Source organism: Phyllostomus discolor, chromosome 5 (assembly GCF_004126475.2).
Source record: "Phyllostomus discolor isolate MPI-MPIP mPhyDis1 chromosome 5, mPhyDis1.pri.v3, whole genome shotgun sequence".
NCBI lineage: Eukaryota > Metazoa > Chordata > Mammalia > Chiroptera > Phyllostomidae > Phyllostomus > Phyllostomus discolor.
The window spans coordinates 132358066-132372188 of NC_040907.2; the positions used below are offsets into that span (position 1 = coordinate 132358066).

General features: G+C 46.6%; 2 protein-coding genes across 3 annotated transcripts; one reads left to right on the forward strand and one right to left on the reverse strand.

Annotated features, from left to right (window-relative positions):
* The first annotated feature begins 605 nt into the window (after nucleotides 1-605).
* Nucleotides 606-6391, forward strand: EGR2 (early growth response 2). 2 transcript variants are annotated; one of them, XM_036026911.1, is made up of 3 exons: nucleotides 606-916; nucleotides 1017-1125; nucleotides 2471-6391. In XM_036026911.1, exons 2-3 carry the CDS (start codon nucleotides 1107-1109, stop codon nucleotides 3715-3717), a joined length of 1266 nt encoding a protein of 421 aa, XP_035882804.1. In that variant the 5' UTR covers nucleotides 606-916; nucleotides 1017-1106; the 3' UTR covers nucleotides 3718-6391. The 2 variants fall into 2 exon arrangements, with proteins under 2 accessions (XP_035882804.1, XP_028369966.1); XM_028514165.2 differs by having other exon boundaries at nucleotides 606-1125.
* A 919-nt stretch (nucleotides 6392-7310) lies between these two features.
* Nucleotides 7311-11866, reverse strand: ADO (2-aminoethanethiol dioxygenase). Its single transcript, XM_028513925.2, has one exon. The coding sequence runs from the start codon at nucleotides 11368-11370 to the stop codon at nucleotides 10558-10560; it is 813 nt and encodes a 270-aa protein (XP_028369726.1). The 5' UTR covers nucleotides 11371-11866; the 3' UTR covers nucleotides 7311-10557.
* Between the last annotated feature and the right edge of the window lie 2257 nt (nucleotides 11867-14123).

Genomic DNA, 14123 nt, shown 5'->3' on the forward strand with positions numbered 1-14123 from the left:
AGCCACTTCTTTCCACCAAGTAATTCAGAAAAAAGCAGTCAGCTTCCGTGAATGCATGAAGCTTTTTTTTTTTTCTTCACTGCCTCCTTTGCTTGCGGTTTTCAGCTGCCAAGAAAGTGAGTAGGGGTTTGACTGTAGTGTCTCGGCTCCGCTCGGTTTCTTTCCGAAGTTTAATTTTCCGGAATGGCTCCCAAACAAGGGCTGGGGAGGCGGAGCCGCCGGTACCGGATCTTCGCCTTTTTTGGAAAGTCCCGGAGAACCGGAATTCCTCCCCGCCCCAAGGAGCCGCGCCGTAGGTTGGACCCGCTTGCTCTCCCCTAGTAGCTTGCGCCAGACCCGCGGCGCGCCCCTTCCCCACGAGGTTCCCCCCGCCCCTCCACGTCCTAGACCGTACCTGCGGCTCGGGTCGCACGCCCTAGACCCCTGCGGATATCCACGGATTGCGAGCCGGGAGTTGCAGGCTCGGTGGAGCCCGGGCTGCGGATCCTGTATGCAAATTAGCCATGTGACGGCAAAAGCCTCCCGGCCCAGCCCTGTTCCTCAGTCCATATATGGGCAGCGACGTCACGGGCATTGAGGACCTGCGCTTCAATACATAACCAACACTTTCCATCTCACGGGGAGAGCAGCAATTGATTAATAGCTCGGCGAGGGGACACACTGACTGTTATAATAACACTACACCACCAACTCCTGGCTTCCCAGCCGGAGCACGGGAGAGAGTCAGTGGCAAATAGCCATTTTTCTTTTTTCTTAAAAATATAGCAACTTGTTTGCTAGTTTTATTTGTTGGATTTTCTTTTTTTCTTCTTTTTTTTTTTTTTTTGGTGGTTGCTTTTAAGTGTGGAGGGCCAAAGGAGATACCAACGTAGGCTCAGTCCAACCCCTCTCCAAAACGGCTTCTCTGACACTCCAGGTAGCGAGGGAGTTGGGTCTCCAGGTTGTGCGAAGAGCAAATGATGACCGCCAAGGCCGTAGACAAAATCCCAGTAACTCTCAGTGGTTTTGTGCACCAGCTGTCTGACAACATCTATCCGGTGGAGGACCTCGCTGCCACGTCGGTGACCATCTTTCCCAATGCCGAACTGGGAGGCCCCTTTGACCAGATGAACGGAGTCGCCGGAGGTAAGCCGCGTGCTCCCTTCTTGGGCCGGGACTCCCGCAGCTCGTAGGGTATATAGATAGGGCGCGGTGGGTGTGTAGGACTTAGAGGAAAGGTTTGGGGCGAGAGGTGGATGATGTCGACCGAACTGGCTTTGAAGCCTGGAATTCGTGCAGGAGAAGCCCCGCGGGAACGAAGAATTGGGTGGTGGAGCTGGGCGCGCTGACAGAAGTACCGAGTCGCCAGCGAGCCGGCGTGCGTGCGCCGGGCGCGCCCAGCCCCCAGCGGACTCGGGGGTGAGAGTAGAAGAGGTGCACAACCACACTTTGGGGCTTGTGCAGGGCTTTCGGCCGGCGGCACTCCGGTCTCCTCTCTCCTGGGGTAGGGGCAAAGTGAGGAGAAAGTTCGGGGCTCTGGAGGAGCGAGCCGAGCGGTGGCGAAGCTCCGAAGGAAAGAGTACGCTGCTTGTTTCCAGGCAGAGCAGACCCGGGGAAAGTCTGCGAACGCGCAGTCCTTACAGCCTTAAGGAGAGCTCCCACCTGCGCTCCGCCTGAGAAGTTGAGGGGGTTGGCAAGGCGGGGAGGAGGGGTCGGAGGAGGAGGGCGGGACACGGCGGGAAACGGCTCCTTGGCCGCGGAGGGAGACCTGCGGAGGCACTGGTGCCGCTTGTTTTCTTGGCGACGCGGTGAAAAGTGGTCTTCCGCGGCTCCGGAGCCTTTCTCGAAGCCTGGCCACTGGGCTTGGGCTGGGCGGGAACGCGCGTTTGTGGGGCAAGATTGGGAGGGAAAGAAAACCTATAAACTCCTTCCACCGCAGCGCGGAATTCCCTCTAGCAAAGCAGCCTTCCATAGAAGGGCTGCAAGAAAGGGAGGGAGGGAAGGCACCGGAGATGGGGAGCAGCCGGGAAGTCTCGGGCCCCTTCTCGGGCTCCCCTGTAGAGCTGGGCACCTTTGCGGCACCAGCTGGGATTAGTCACCTGGGCGGTGTCTGCCCGGCACCCTACCCATGGGACCCCTAAGCAAAGGAGAAGGAAAGAAGTTCTAAGCAGATGGGGAATTTTTAATATTGTTGTTGCTATTATTGGGTGTTTTTATTGGGGACTAGAGCCACAGATGGCTGTGTGTGGGGAGTTGGGAGTAGCTCATCTTGCTTTCCTGGTGGTGGTTTGAGTCCCAGGCTGGGCTGGCTACCACAGTGGGATATTGAGCTAAGCTCTTCTTACTACCTGTGGACAGCGATTTCCCCACCTGTGCTAGGGGAGAAAGTGCTAGGTTGCTAGGCCTTGGGAATGGACCCGTGTGAGAGGGGATGAAAAGGAATTCTTGGCTGCATTCTCATTGTTCCACCTCTATTCTTCCTTTTCCCCAGATGGCATGATCAACATTGACATGACTGGAGAGAAGAGGTCCTTGGATCTTCCATATCCCAGCAGTTTTGCTCCCGTCTCTGCATCCCGAAACCAGACCTTCACTTACATGGGCAAGTTCTCCATTGACCCCCAGTACGCTGGTGCCAGCTGCTACCCAGAAGGCATCATCAATATTGTGAGTGCAGGCATCCTGCAGGGGGTCACTTCCCCAGCTTCGACCACAGCCTCGTCTAGCGTCACATCTGCCTCTCCCAACCCACTGGCCACAGGACACCTGGGTGTGTGCACCATGTCCCAGACCCAGCCTGACCTGGACCACCTTTATTCTCCACCACCGCCACCTCCTTATTCTGGCTGTGCAGGAGACCTCTACCAGGATCCCTCAGCGTTCCTGTCAGCACCCACCACTTCCACCTCCTCCTCTTTGGCCTACCCACCACCTCCTTCCTACCCATCCCCCAAGCCAACCACGGACCCAGGTCTCTTCCCCATGATCCCAGACTATCCTGGATTTTTCCCATCACAGTGCCAGAGAGACCTACATGGTACAGCTGGCCCAGACCGAAAGCCTTTTCCCTGCCCCTTGGACTCCCTGCGAGTCCCACCTCCACTTACTCCACTCTCTACCATCCGCAACTTTACTTTGGGGGGCCCAAGTGCTGGGGCTACAGGGCCAGGGACCAGTGGAGGCAGCGAGGGACCCCGGCTGCCTGGCAGCAGCTCAGCAGCAGCAGCTGCTGCTGCTGCCTATAACCCCCACCATCTGCCGCTGCGGCCCATTCTGAGGCCTCGCAAGTACCCAAACAGGCCTAGCAAGACGCCAGTGCATGAGAGGCCCTACCCCTGCCCAGCAGAAGGCTGTGACCGGCGATTTTCCCGCTCGGACGAGCTGACGCGGCATATCCGCATCCACACCGGGCACAAGCCCTTCCAGTGTCGGATTTGCATGCGCAACTTCAGCCGCAGTGACCACCTCACTACTCACATCCGCACCCACACTGGCGAGAAGCCCTTTGCCTGTGACTACTGCGGCCGCAAGTTTGCCAGGAGTGATGAGAGGAAGCGCCACACCAAGATCCACCTGAGACAGAAGGAGCGCAAAAGCAGTGTCCCCTCCTCATCCGTGCCAGCGGCCTCTACGGCGTCCTGCACCGGGGGCACGCAGGCTGGAGTGCCCCTGTGCAGCAACGGCAGCACTATTGGAGGCTCCCTGGCCACTTGCTCCTCTAGGACCAGGACACCTTGAGACGAGAGACTCAGACTGACACACCAGCTCCTTGAGGGCCCCTAGGCCCTTGGGCCACTGGAACTGCACAACAAACACTACCACCCTCTCTTGCCTTCCTTCATTGGGCAAAGGGCTTTGGTGGAGCCCAGCACTGCCCCCCTTTCCACTTAGAAGCAGGTCCTTCCTAAACGTTAGCCTACCTTAGTCTCTCTTTGGTGAGTTGACTATCAGTCACCCCCAAATCATGGGGAGGTTCTTGAAGGGGTTTGCTGGGGGTCCTTGGCCTAGAGGGCTGAGGGCTAACCCTGCTTTAAAGGGTGGTTTGACTAGGTTTTGTTCCCCTTTTCTAATTTTGACCAATTACAGATTGTTGACTCTGAATCTCAGAGTTGACCTGAGACGTTTTCTACAGCAGGTTGGGAGATGCTGATCCCTTCGGGTAGGGACAGCAAAGACAAGAAGCAAAACTGATGTGCACTTTATGGCTTGGGACTTTTCTGAGGGACACTGTACAGTGAGTAAAGCATGGTCTTTGTGCTGCATTCTGTGGCCCTAGGACAGTGAATCAAAGCTTATCTAGTCCTCTCAACCCTTTAGGCAATATGTATTATAAACTCAGAGAACAGAAGTGCAATGTGATAGGAGGGACATAGCAATATCTGCTCCTTTTTGAGTTGAGAAATGTAGACTATTTTTGCAGTGTATATCCACTCAGATTTTGTGTATTTTTGATGTGCACTGTTCTCCAAGTTCTGAACCTTTGGGAAGAAAAAAAAGCATTTATAACCTCTTGAAATGAGTCAGAGGTTAACTTATTTAAAAGGGGATGTACATATATTCTCTGAAACTAGGATGCATGCAATTGTGTTGGAAGTGTCCTTGGTGCCTTGTGTGATGTAGACAATGTTACAGGGTCTGCATGTAAATGGGTTGCCTTACTATGGAAATGAAAGTCACTCCCTGGGCTTAGTATGGCTGTATATATCTGCCTATTAATATTTGGAATTTTTTTTAGAAAGTATATTTTTGTATGCTCTGTTTTGTGACTTAAAAGTGTTACCTTTGTAGTCAAATTGCAGATAAGAATGTAAATAATGTTACTGGAGCTGACTTGTTTGGTTATTAGCTCTTAATAGTTGTGGAAACATAATTGATTTAGTCTAACATAAAACCACTAACTGAAGTTCAGATACTGGATGCTTTATGACTATGGTGTAAATAAATCCTTTTCAACAATACTTTTTTGCTCTAGAAATCGTTTCTGAAAGATTTTCTGGTGGGAATTCAGTAGTTCACCTAGTGATTTTTAATGCTCTGACCAAGCTAGGATATCCAAGTCTTCTTTGCTACCCTTTCAACGGCAGCCCTCTCACCCCAAAGCAATCTCCATTCATAATCAAACGCTAGTGTTATGGGGATTTCCCCAATGTATTAGTGTAAAAATAGGGAGGCGTTGTTTTGACTCATTGTTCCGTCCTCCATAAGAGCCTATAGCTTCTCTCTGCGCCTGAGTGGGCTCTGGAAAATAAATACTTACAAACAAGTGCCCACTCGGAGACTACACATTTGCAACTGCTTTCAGAACCCTGACCAGGGCCAGGAACTCAAGACGAAATGTAGCTTTGTGGAAAGTGTGGTGGTGTGGTCAAGCTGGAAATGACTTTCAGGTTCTTGGATTAGTTTCATGACCACACAAAACTTTTTGAAAAGAGCTATCACCTCCTCAGATCAAAAATGCATTCAGACATATGGGTGACAGCATTAACGGGTTGCCAAAGGAATTACCCGGGGCTCATTTCTCTCCCCAAGTACTCGTATATTTGGAAGGATCGTTAATCTGCCATATGTTTGGTGGGTCTAGAGATTACCGAAATACTCAGCTCATTAGATAACATAGGTGTACACCTTAAAATCTCAAAGAAAATTTGAATTAAATAGGCAGATGTCCTCCATGGTACTGGATAATGGTTATTAGCAAAAGTACATTATAGGGTTCATTTTACAGTGAGCCTTTTGTAGTAACTTTAAAATACAAAGTCACCAAAAAAGTTGTCTAATATACAAAGCAAATGATTGTCTTTATTAAGCCACCTTTGTCTAAAATTGGGCCTAAAGACGTAGCCTCATCCACTGCCTCCAGATCCCCCCACAAGTATTAACACTGGAGTGCCCACTCTTCAGCCCCATTGTCCGCGAACTGTCCCGTGTCCTGGCTGACGATTCATGGCCTGCATTTCAGCAGTACAGCTACTCCTGGGAACTACTTTTTGCCCTACCAGTACTAGGATTTGAGATCTAGTATGTGGAGATGATTAATCCTTTTATTTCTTCTCTGCCCAAATTTAAAGATGTAGAATACCTCTTTCTATAACTGCTAAATGGAAGTTTCTAACCTTCAGTGCCAGATTGTTCTAATGACTGGTGTTATTTTGCTAAATTCCTATTTCCTAGCTTGTCAGCATATTATCATCCTTGTTTGGCCAATCTTGTTTAATATGTATAAAACAATGCCGTTTTGACAATTGTTTTAATGAAGTCTTCCCTCCTACCAAAATTTCATTATATTAAAATACAGCACACCTATAGTTTATAAGAGCTGTAATTTTCTTGACAAATTTTAATTTCAGAGCAGCTTCAGTCAAAATGTAAACACTGTTTACAAAGCAAAAGACTAGAAAAAGATTAAGTACATTTTATGACTCAAATTGGTTACATAATTACTTTTACCCTGACATGGGCCTCATCAAGTAGTAAAACATACCATAAGGTGTTGTTTCAAACTTGTGGCTTTTACTCCTCAATTTCAACAACCTTTAACCAGATTTTATTTTTGGCTTGAAACATTTAGGTATTTTCCACAGGTGTCTCATTTTTCACTCAAGAAATAAAGTATATAAAGCCAAGCCTGTTCCTTATTATATTCAATGCTTTATTGAGTAATTGTATTATTGATGTTTCTGCTGCTACTTGGAATTCTTATTAAAAATAAACTTCTGGAGAGTAACTCTGTAAAGACTACAATGCATTTGAGATGGTTCAGTGCACATTAAAAATAGATCATTAAATCTAAATAAGGTCTTAAATTATTCATAAACAGGCTATTTATTGTCAGTATCCTGCTAATGAAATTAAGGCACCTTGTTTGGTATATATTTATTAAAAACAGCTGTGGTGATATTTTAATAGTCCAGTACAGTGTGCATGTGTTGAAGAATGGTCAACATCATTCCAAGTGCCTAAAATGCCTCCAGTCCAAACAAACAAATTTTACTGTAAAAAGAAAGACAAGAAAATACTTAAGTCCAAAGATTCTTTCGTGTGTGGATGAAAGTATTTTTTCTTGTACTAGCTTATTTTTCTTAGGTTAAATGAAGATATTTTCTATTGCAGCAAAATAGTAGGATTAAACATTAAATAGTTTCAGATATGTTCAGACTGTTTCAAAGCTCACTCTCAAGGAAATAAACTTTAGAATCTGCAGGTCACCCTTTTCTAGCACAACACAATCTTACAGTATAGACCATGAACCTTTAATGTTAATTACAACAATGTCACTATAGCAGTACTTTCCTTCTCCATTTTGCACTAGTCAAATAAGATTTACCTCTAAACAATTTCAAACATGCCTTTATTTTCCATAAGTACACTGATTTTAATCCAGAAATGTAAACATCCCTGGATATGAAGATTCAGTATTTATATGGGACTTCACGTATGATTTTCTTCATTGACAGTAGATGCCTCTGCTTGGAAGGGATCAGTGGTCCGGAGTTCAGACCAGGAGAGTTACAGAGTGTTACTGCCCCCAGGTTAGAGTTGAACTGCAGTGAGCAGAGCCCTGAATTAAAGGTGTATTGCTTCTTCATTGAGCAGTAGAGCCATAGCACAAAATCCAAAGTCATTTGGAATACATGAGTGATGACAGAGTCCTCCTGGGATGCCAAGACTGAGGCACCTACCAGGGGATGATGCAAAAGGAGGAATAAAAGATGAAACTTTGGGGGAAGTTCAAGGATATTGGTGCTAAAAGGTCAAAGAACCCACTCTGGTTGACAAACACTTATTACTTTAAAAAGAGGCTCACCATTTTCATTAATAAACAGCAATTGGTATAAATTCAATCCATGCAAATCAGGCTTAGTAAAAGAACACTTCTCATAAAGTAGTAGGTAGGTACACAATACTCTCCATTGATATAGTGGCCATTGATATAAGAAAATTAAAAAGCTTTAGGAGTATTTAGACAGACAACTTCTTACCCATGAGAGGAAGTTATTGCATGTTATTCAACAGGAAAGTTTAAGTGGTTAGTCTCATTGTGCTCATTAGTCTTTATAGGGAAGACAACTTTTTCCTGGTTGTTATTAAAACAGTATATCGCAGGAATACAAAGAAATGCAATAGCAGCACACAAAGACAGTCATGACTAACAGTTTATGCAGAAAGGTGCAAGTTTTGCACATTTGCCTTTGTATTAAGAGTATTTTTTTTTTAGTAGCTCACTGTAACAGGTTACATTTTGTGTTCCCCATTAATTTATTCAGAATTTATTAGTGAACCAAGAGGTTCACTGTTCCTTTTCAACTAGAGACATTATATTGCTGTTTTGGCCTGCAACAATTTGTTTTTCTTTTGAAAAGCACCTTAGTTGTTTTTTTTTTTTAATTAAGTTTGCTTATACTCGAGTACTTTAAAACTTTTTATAGTGAAGTTTGGGGGAAAAAATTCCTCCTCTATTTCTGGCCCATTGCCAGAATTTTCTGTAGGTGAGTTTAATGTGTTCCAGGTTATATTATAACATGCACATTACTATCCACAATCTTATTAATCATCTTTATGTTTTACAATATAATTCAAAACTGGTAGCTATGTGAGTGATAACCAAACACATTCATACTGTGCTATGACAAACACCAATTTGGTGAACATTTTTCTAAGAAAATCATAATTTGCATATGTAGAACTTCTTTTCAAACTGAACATATGAAGAACTACTTCAAACTGCCCCCAAGACATATTAGACCACACTACAATGTGAAGCTACCATAAAATGTTAGTAACCTTGGAGAAAATTCTTGGCATTACATTCATCATGTTTTTTAACATAGTGGCACATCACCTTCAATAAGCATCCTTTTTGTAAATAAAAAAATTCATTCATCAAGAATTTACCTTTTTCCATTCTATTTTTAAAACTGGGAACAGATATTCCTTCACTTTGGGCCTCTGTAACCCAGTATGCATAAAGAAGCAAAGGCACATACTTTTTTTTCCTAAAGGGTCCCAACTTCCACCAACAGTAAATCTCCCCTTATCATAGATATTAGAACTGAACTGCCACATGGGCAAGTCCATCAACAGGGCTTAGACAACAGCTGAGTAAATTTTAATGTGCTTATTTCTAATTAGTTTTAATTAAAAGTTTGTGAAAAAAGAAAAGGAATCCTGTAAATAGTAAAAAGAGAGAAATAGTGCTCTACAGCCTGAAGCAAACAGTGTCGATGTGTTTGTAAACAGGGCCAAGCTGCTCACCCTATTAAAATGACAAAAAATAAAACCAGACACAGATAGCTCCACTGTTAAAAGGTGGGTGTGGGAAGTGTTTTGCCCGAAGTTTTGGACCCTAAAAATGGCCAGCAGTGGAGTTAATTCTCAATTCTGTAGCCTTGACCATCAGTGCTTGTCTTTTCCTATAGAAAACCACACTAGATGAAGCAAGCAATGGCTCTCTCCTGCCTGAGAGAGACGGTTCTGAGAACAGGGCTACCAACAACACAGCTAGAACCACCACCCCTCTGGAATATTAGGGCTGAGAAAATTTGAAACAGTCATTAACATTTTTCTCTATTTTTACGGGAAAATACTGGGAGTAAACAGGGACATGGAATTCAACTGCTGGCTAGCGCTGTTTTACATTCAGTTGTTTGAAGCATGCAGATTTCTGCGTCTCTGAATCTTCTGATTAGAAAATACAGAATTACCCTATCACCTCTTACACCAATGCAAGAAAAAAAATAAATTCAGGTTAACATAGTTTTTGCATTAAAGGTGAAATGTGCAAACAGAAATCTGCTCAACTCACAGAGCTGCAGACTCATAGGAAGATAAACTGTGACAATTTGTCCTAAAATATGTAGGTGTGAATTCCTTAGTAGTTGCTGCTAGAGTAAACCAGATGTAGCTACTGGGCAAGGGGAAGAAAGAATATCCTGTCCTCTTCACGCATAGTCATGTTTTGGGGATGATTCCTCAACTCTGGAAGAATGATTTAATTTTCACAACGAATTATTCAGACAGGGCAGCTCACTTTAGACAGTACCTCATCTCTTTAAAACTAGCTTTTAACCAATGATCTGACTTAAACTAAAACCAACTCAAACCCATTGGATCATGCACAGTCAATAAGTTAAAACTATAATACAAAATAAAGGGCATAAGAACATAAGGAAAAACAAATCCTATTTACCCAAGGTAGAGGCGGGGACAAAACCTTTCAGTGTATTTTGTACAGAATGGGGAACAGAGAGAATATTTTCATTATGGCTTTAGGATGGAAGCACTTCAGATAGTCCCATGTTCTCTCCCCCTCCCCACAAATCAAAACCCTGGTGGCAATGACAGAACCAGAAAACCTAGCCTCCCCGCCTACCCCACCCCCATAACCGTGCCTGCTGGCTGCAGTCCAGTTGCCTGTGCTTCCCAAGACTCCGGAGGAAGCAACTACAGTCCACTCCAGTAGATCCAATGCCCAGGCAGCCTGGGGTTAGGGAGAGAGCCCTTGTGGTGGGGTCGCTGGCAGCCAGGCCCAGATCTGAGTAGAGCACGTCTTCGGCCCAGAGCTACCGGGCGCTTGCAGGATCAAGGGGCGACCTTGGGACCTGGATAGGGTTCTCCCTCGCACCAGAAGTCATCAGCCTGCGGGGTCTCCAGGAGCCACACCTCTCGGGGCAGGTCACAGGTCGATCCGGAGGGCTCCTTTGCCCTGACAGGTTCCAGCACCCGGTAATAGTGGCAGTCTCGGCCGTCATCGGGGTCGTAGGGCGGGGCCAGGATGTCCAGGAAGGCAGCGGGCCCGTCTACAGCGTCGATCTGGTGCAAGTTGTCCCGGTGCGGTGTAAGGACGCAGGGGCCGCTGGCCTCGGTGTACTCCGCCCGCGAGCGCAGCACGCCCAGCCGAATGGCGTCCCGCTCCCGGGGCTGCAGAGGAGGTTCGAACTGCTGCTCTGGTGGGGGGGCCCGCTGCCGTTGCCCGCCACCTGCCTCCAACTTGTCCATGCAGCTGATACGGAGGGTGCCGTAGAGCACCTTGAGCATGCCATGCATGCCAGGGTGGTCGTGCAGTGGGATGGACGTGCCGCTCTTGAGCAGGAATACGCCGAGGCTGAAGCCGTCCGTCTCGTAGATGTGCATGTAGGTAACGGGTGGCAGGTTGGGCGGCAGAGGCTGCAGCGTGGCCTTGCGCGGGGCGATATTTAGGTCCTCAGCGCGGACCTGAGTCAGCAGGCTCTTCAGCTTGCTAAGGTTCTCCGGGAAGCCCTGCGGCAACGGCGCCTCGGGGCCGGGCACCGCTCCGCGGTCGGAAGCGCTGCGGCCGCCCCCGCTGCCTCGGAAGGTGAGGCACGCCTGACGGGCGATCCGTTGGATCAGGGAGGCCATGTTGTCTCGGGGCATGCTCGGCTGTTCCTCCGAGTGCCGAGGCCGGCCCCCTGCTTTCCTCCGCCCCTTGTGGTCCCCGGTGGCCGCCAGGGCTCCGTGCAGCCCCGGGCGAGACACGAGGCCCCGCAACTACCGGTGGGGCACGGGACACCGCTGCCGTTAACCTCAGCTACCACGAGCTCCGAGAAACCGGGCACGCCCGCCTCACGCCCCCTCCGGGCGCGCACGCGCACGGTCCACACCCGGCACTCACGACCCTGGAGCAGGTACCGGACTTGGGGACTGTGGCGGGCTTTGACTTACGCTTGACGCCCCACAGCTGCGGCCCGTACTTAGGACGGTGGCCGGGCGCTCCGAGAGCCTTGCACTGCATGCTGGGACTTGTAGTGAGAAATTCCGCAAGAGCGCTGAGAGAGTTCCCTCTGTCAGCTGAAAAAGGGGAGGATTAGATTTGTTGGTCATAAAGCGACCTTCATTGCACTTCCAAGGTGTTCGCGTATTTAATAAAAGAACTGGGGCGCAAGAAAAACAGCCAGTTAACTACAACTCCCGGCATCCCCTGCAGACTTGGGTGACGCACTTCCGGCAGGTGGCTTGTAGCTGGTGGAGGCTTTTGGCCATCCTAAGAACAGGCCGAGAGGTCTTTAACCTTTTGACGCCGCTAGGGCTGGGTCGGCGGGGCGGGGGTACTTCACTCTGGCCTGACTCCTGGGAAGGTAGCCGTTCAGTTAACTTAAGCATTTCATGGTCTTCCTCGCAGCACTGTCTGCCACTGGGATTACAACGGCACTTTTTGTAATTTTTTGTTTCTTAGATGAGAGGGTTGAGGCCTTCCCTGGAGGTCACAGTGACTACTCTGCACAGCTGTCCCCAGCTGTTGTTTGCACCCGAGTCTGATGACGCTGCTCTTCTGGTTAGAGAGCACAGTAGTTTTTTTGCTGCGACTCGGGAGGCCGTTTGTTGTCACTGAATCTGTACACTACTGTTTATCAAAACCGGGTTTGCCTAAAAAGCACCAGGTTGACGGCGGGGCGTGGCGGGGGAGGGGAAGGGAGGACGCTTTTTAAAAATATAGGTTACTGGTCACCAGAGTTTGATTCACTAGATGATTCTGAGGCATCCTGTAAGAAACAATGGTCTGTGAGAATCAGGAGTTTCAAGTTCCTTTGGGCTTCCAAAGTTAAACATAGGCTTCTTGTCCATTTCGTATTTGGAGTGGATTAGTAAATCTTTTTCAGTTAAAAATGGCATGCTTTTTTTTTTTTTATGGATCTGTGTAACCTATGTGATGAACACCGTGAAACCTGTATAATGAACCTATATAATGCTAGGCACTGTGTTAAGTGCATTACCTTAATCCTCACAACAACTCTTAAGAGATAAACACCATTATTCCCAGTTTGCAGATGAGGGACTAAGTTGCTCGAGGATGGTAAGTAATCTGCAGGGCATACAGTTTAACCAAAACCAGTAGCATGAATTGGTATTAAAAGCACCAAATGTGGAGGATATTGATTTTCCAGTCTGTTGTGTCACTTTTATGTCTTTAGATTTTTAATTTATTCACTCGTAGAATGTTGGGGTTCTGAGGCTAACAGTTGTTCTGCACCCTGGTTACTCATCAGAAGCCCATGGGGAGCTTTATGAAAGTAAAGAGTGGGGGGGGGTCATACCCCAGAGATTATGATTCAGAACCAGTGTGAAGCCTAGAAATTTTATTTTTAAGCTGTTCCCCAAATGATTCTTGATTATCAGCCCAGTTTGAGACCCACTGTTAGATCTTTAAATAGTGAATCAGTTCTTAATATTTGGTGACTTTGATAGGGTTATTAATTTGTTTTAGAAAAGGACTTTTAAGATTAATTCTTTTTCAAAGACTGCCATGCCATTTTTAATGTATTTGAATGTACTGTCAAAGTTCGCTTTCACCATGCAATGAAATCCCAGGCAGTTGGTTTCTCAAGTGAGGAATATTTGAGAGAAAAATCTCTCTTCATATGCAAATCTGGATATTTATTTATTGGTTTTACTTCTACTAATATATGATTATTGGGAGGTATAGACTTCATGGAACACAGACTTTAGTGACATACTTGTACAGATGTGTTTGATTTCTGATTCTGTCACTTCTTGAAGTTGGCTGTAATTTAACTGAAGCTCATCTATAAAATGGAATAATATATGTAAAACACTGGGGTACCATGTAGAACATTGTAGTTGTCCTATAGGTAGCTATTATTATAGTTTAAAAATGGTTAAAAGCTGTAAAGACCAATGAATTTAAATAATGCAAGGGAAGACCCCCCAAAAGCCCAGAATTATTTTCCGGAAGGTGGGCACCTTATAGTACAGGCATCCCCCACTAGGTGAGTGTTCTAGGAACCCATCTGTATCATTGTACCAGCTGGTATTGTTGTGAGAGGCTGTGTTCAGCTTCAGTGAGTTTTTTGCTGACTCTTTCAACACTTTTGCTTATGTCATGATGGGTGATTTTTGAACCCACTTGCCCACACTCTGGTGAGTGTTCAGTTTTTGACCAAAAATGGCATGACTCTAATGCTCCATCCTCCATTCACCTAATCTCATCCCAAGTGACTTTTTTTTAAAAGATTTATTTATTTATTTTTAGAGAGGGAAAGGAGGGAGAAAGAGAGAGAGAGAGAAACATCAATGTGTGGTTGCTGGGGGCCGTGGCCTGCAACCCAGGCATGTGCCCTGGCTGGGAATCAAACCTGCGATACTTTGGTTCTCAGCCTGCGCTCAATCCA

Bases quoted from the DNA above. Each gene is read 5' to 3' on its own strand.
- EGR2 (XM_028514165.2), top strand. From the start codon at position 957: ATGATGACCGCCAAGGCCGTAGACAAAATCCCAGTAACTCTCAGTGGT. The intron at 1,126-2,470 runs GTAAGCCGCGTG...CCTTTTCCCCAG, and splicing joins GATGAACGGAGTCGCCGGAG to ATGGCATGATCAACATTGAC.
- ADO (XM_028513925.2), bottom strand. From the start codon at position 11,370: ATGCCCCGAGACAACATGGCCTCCCTGATCCAACGGATCGCCCGTCAG.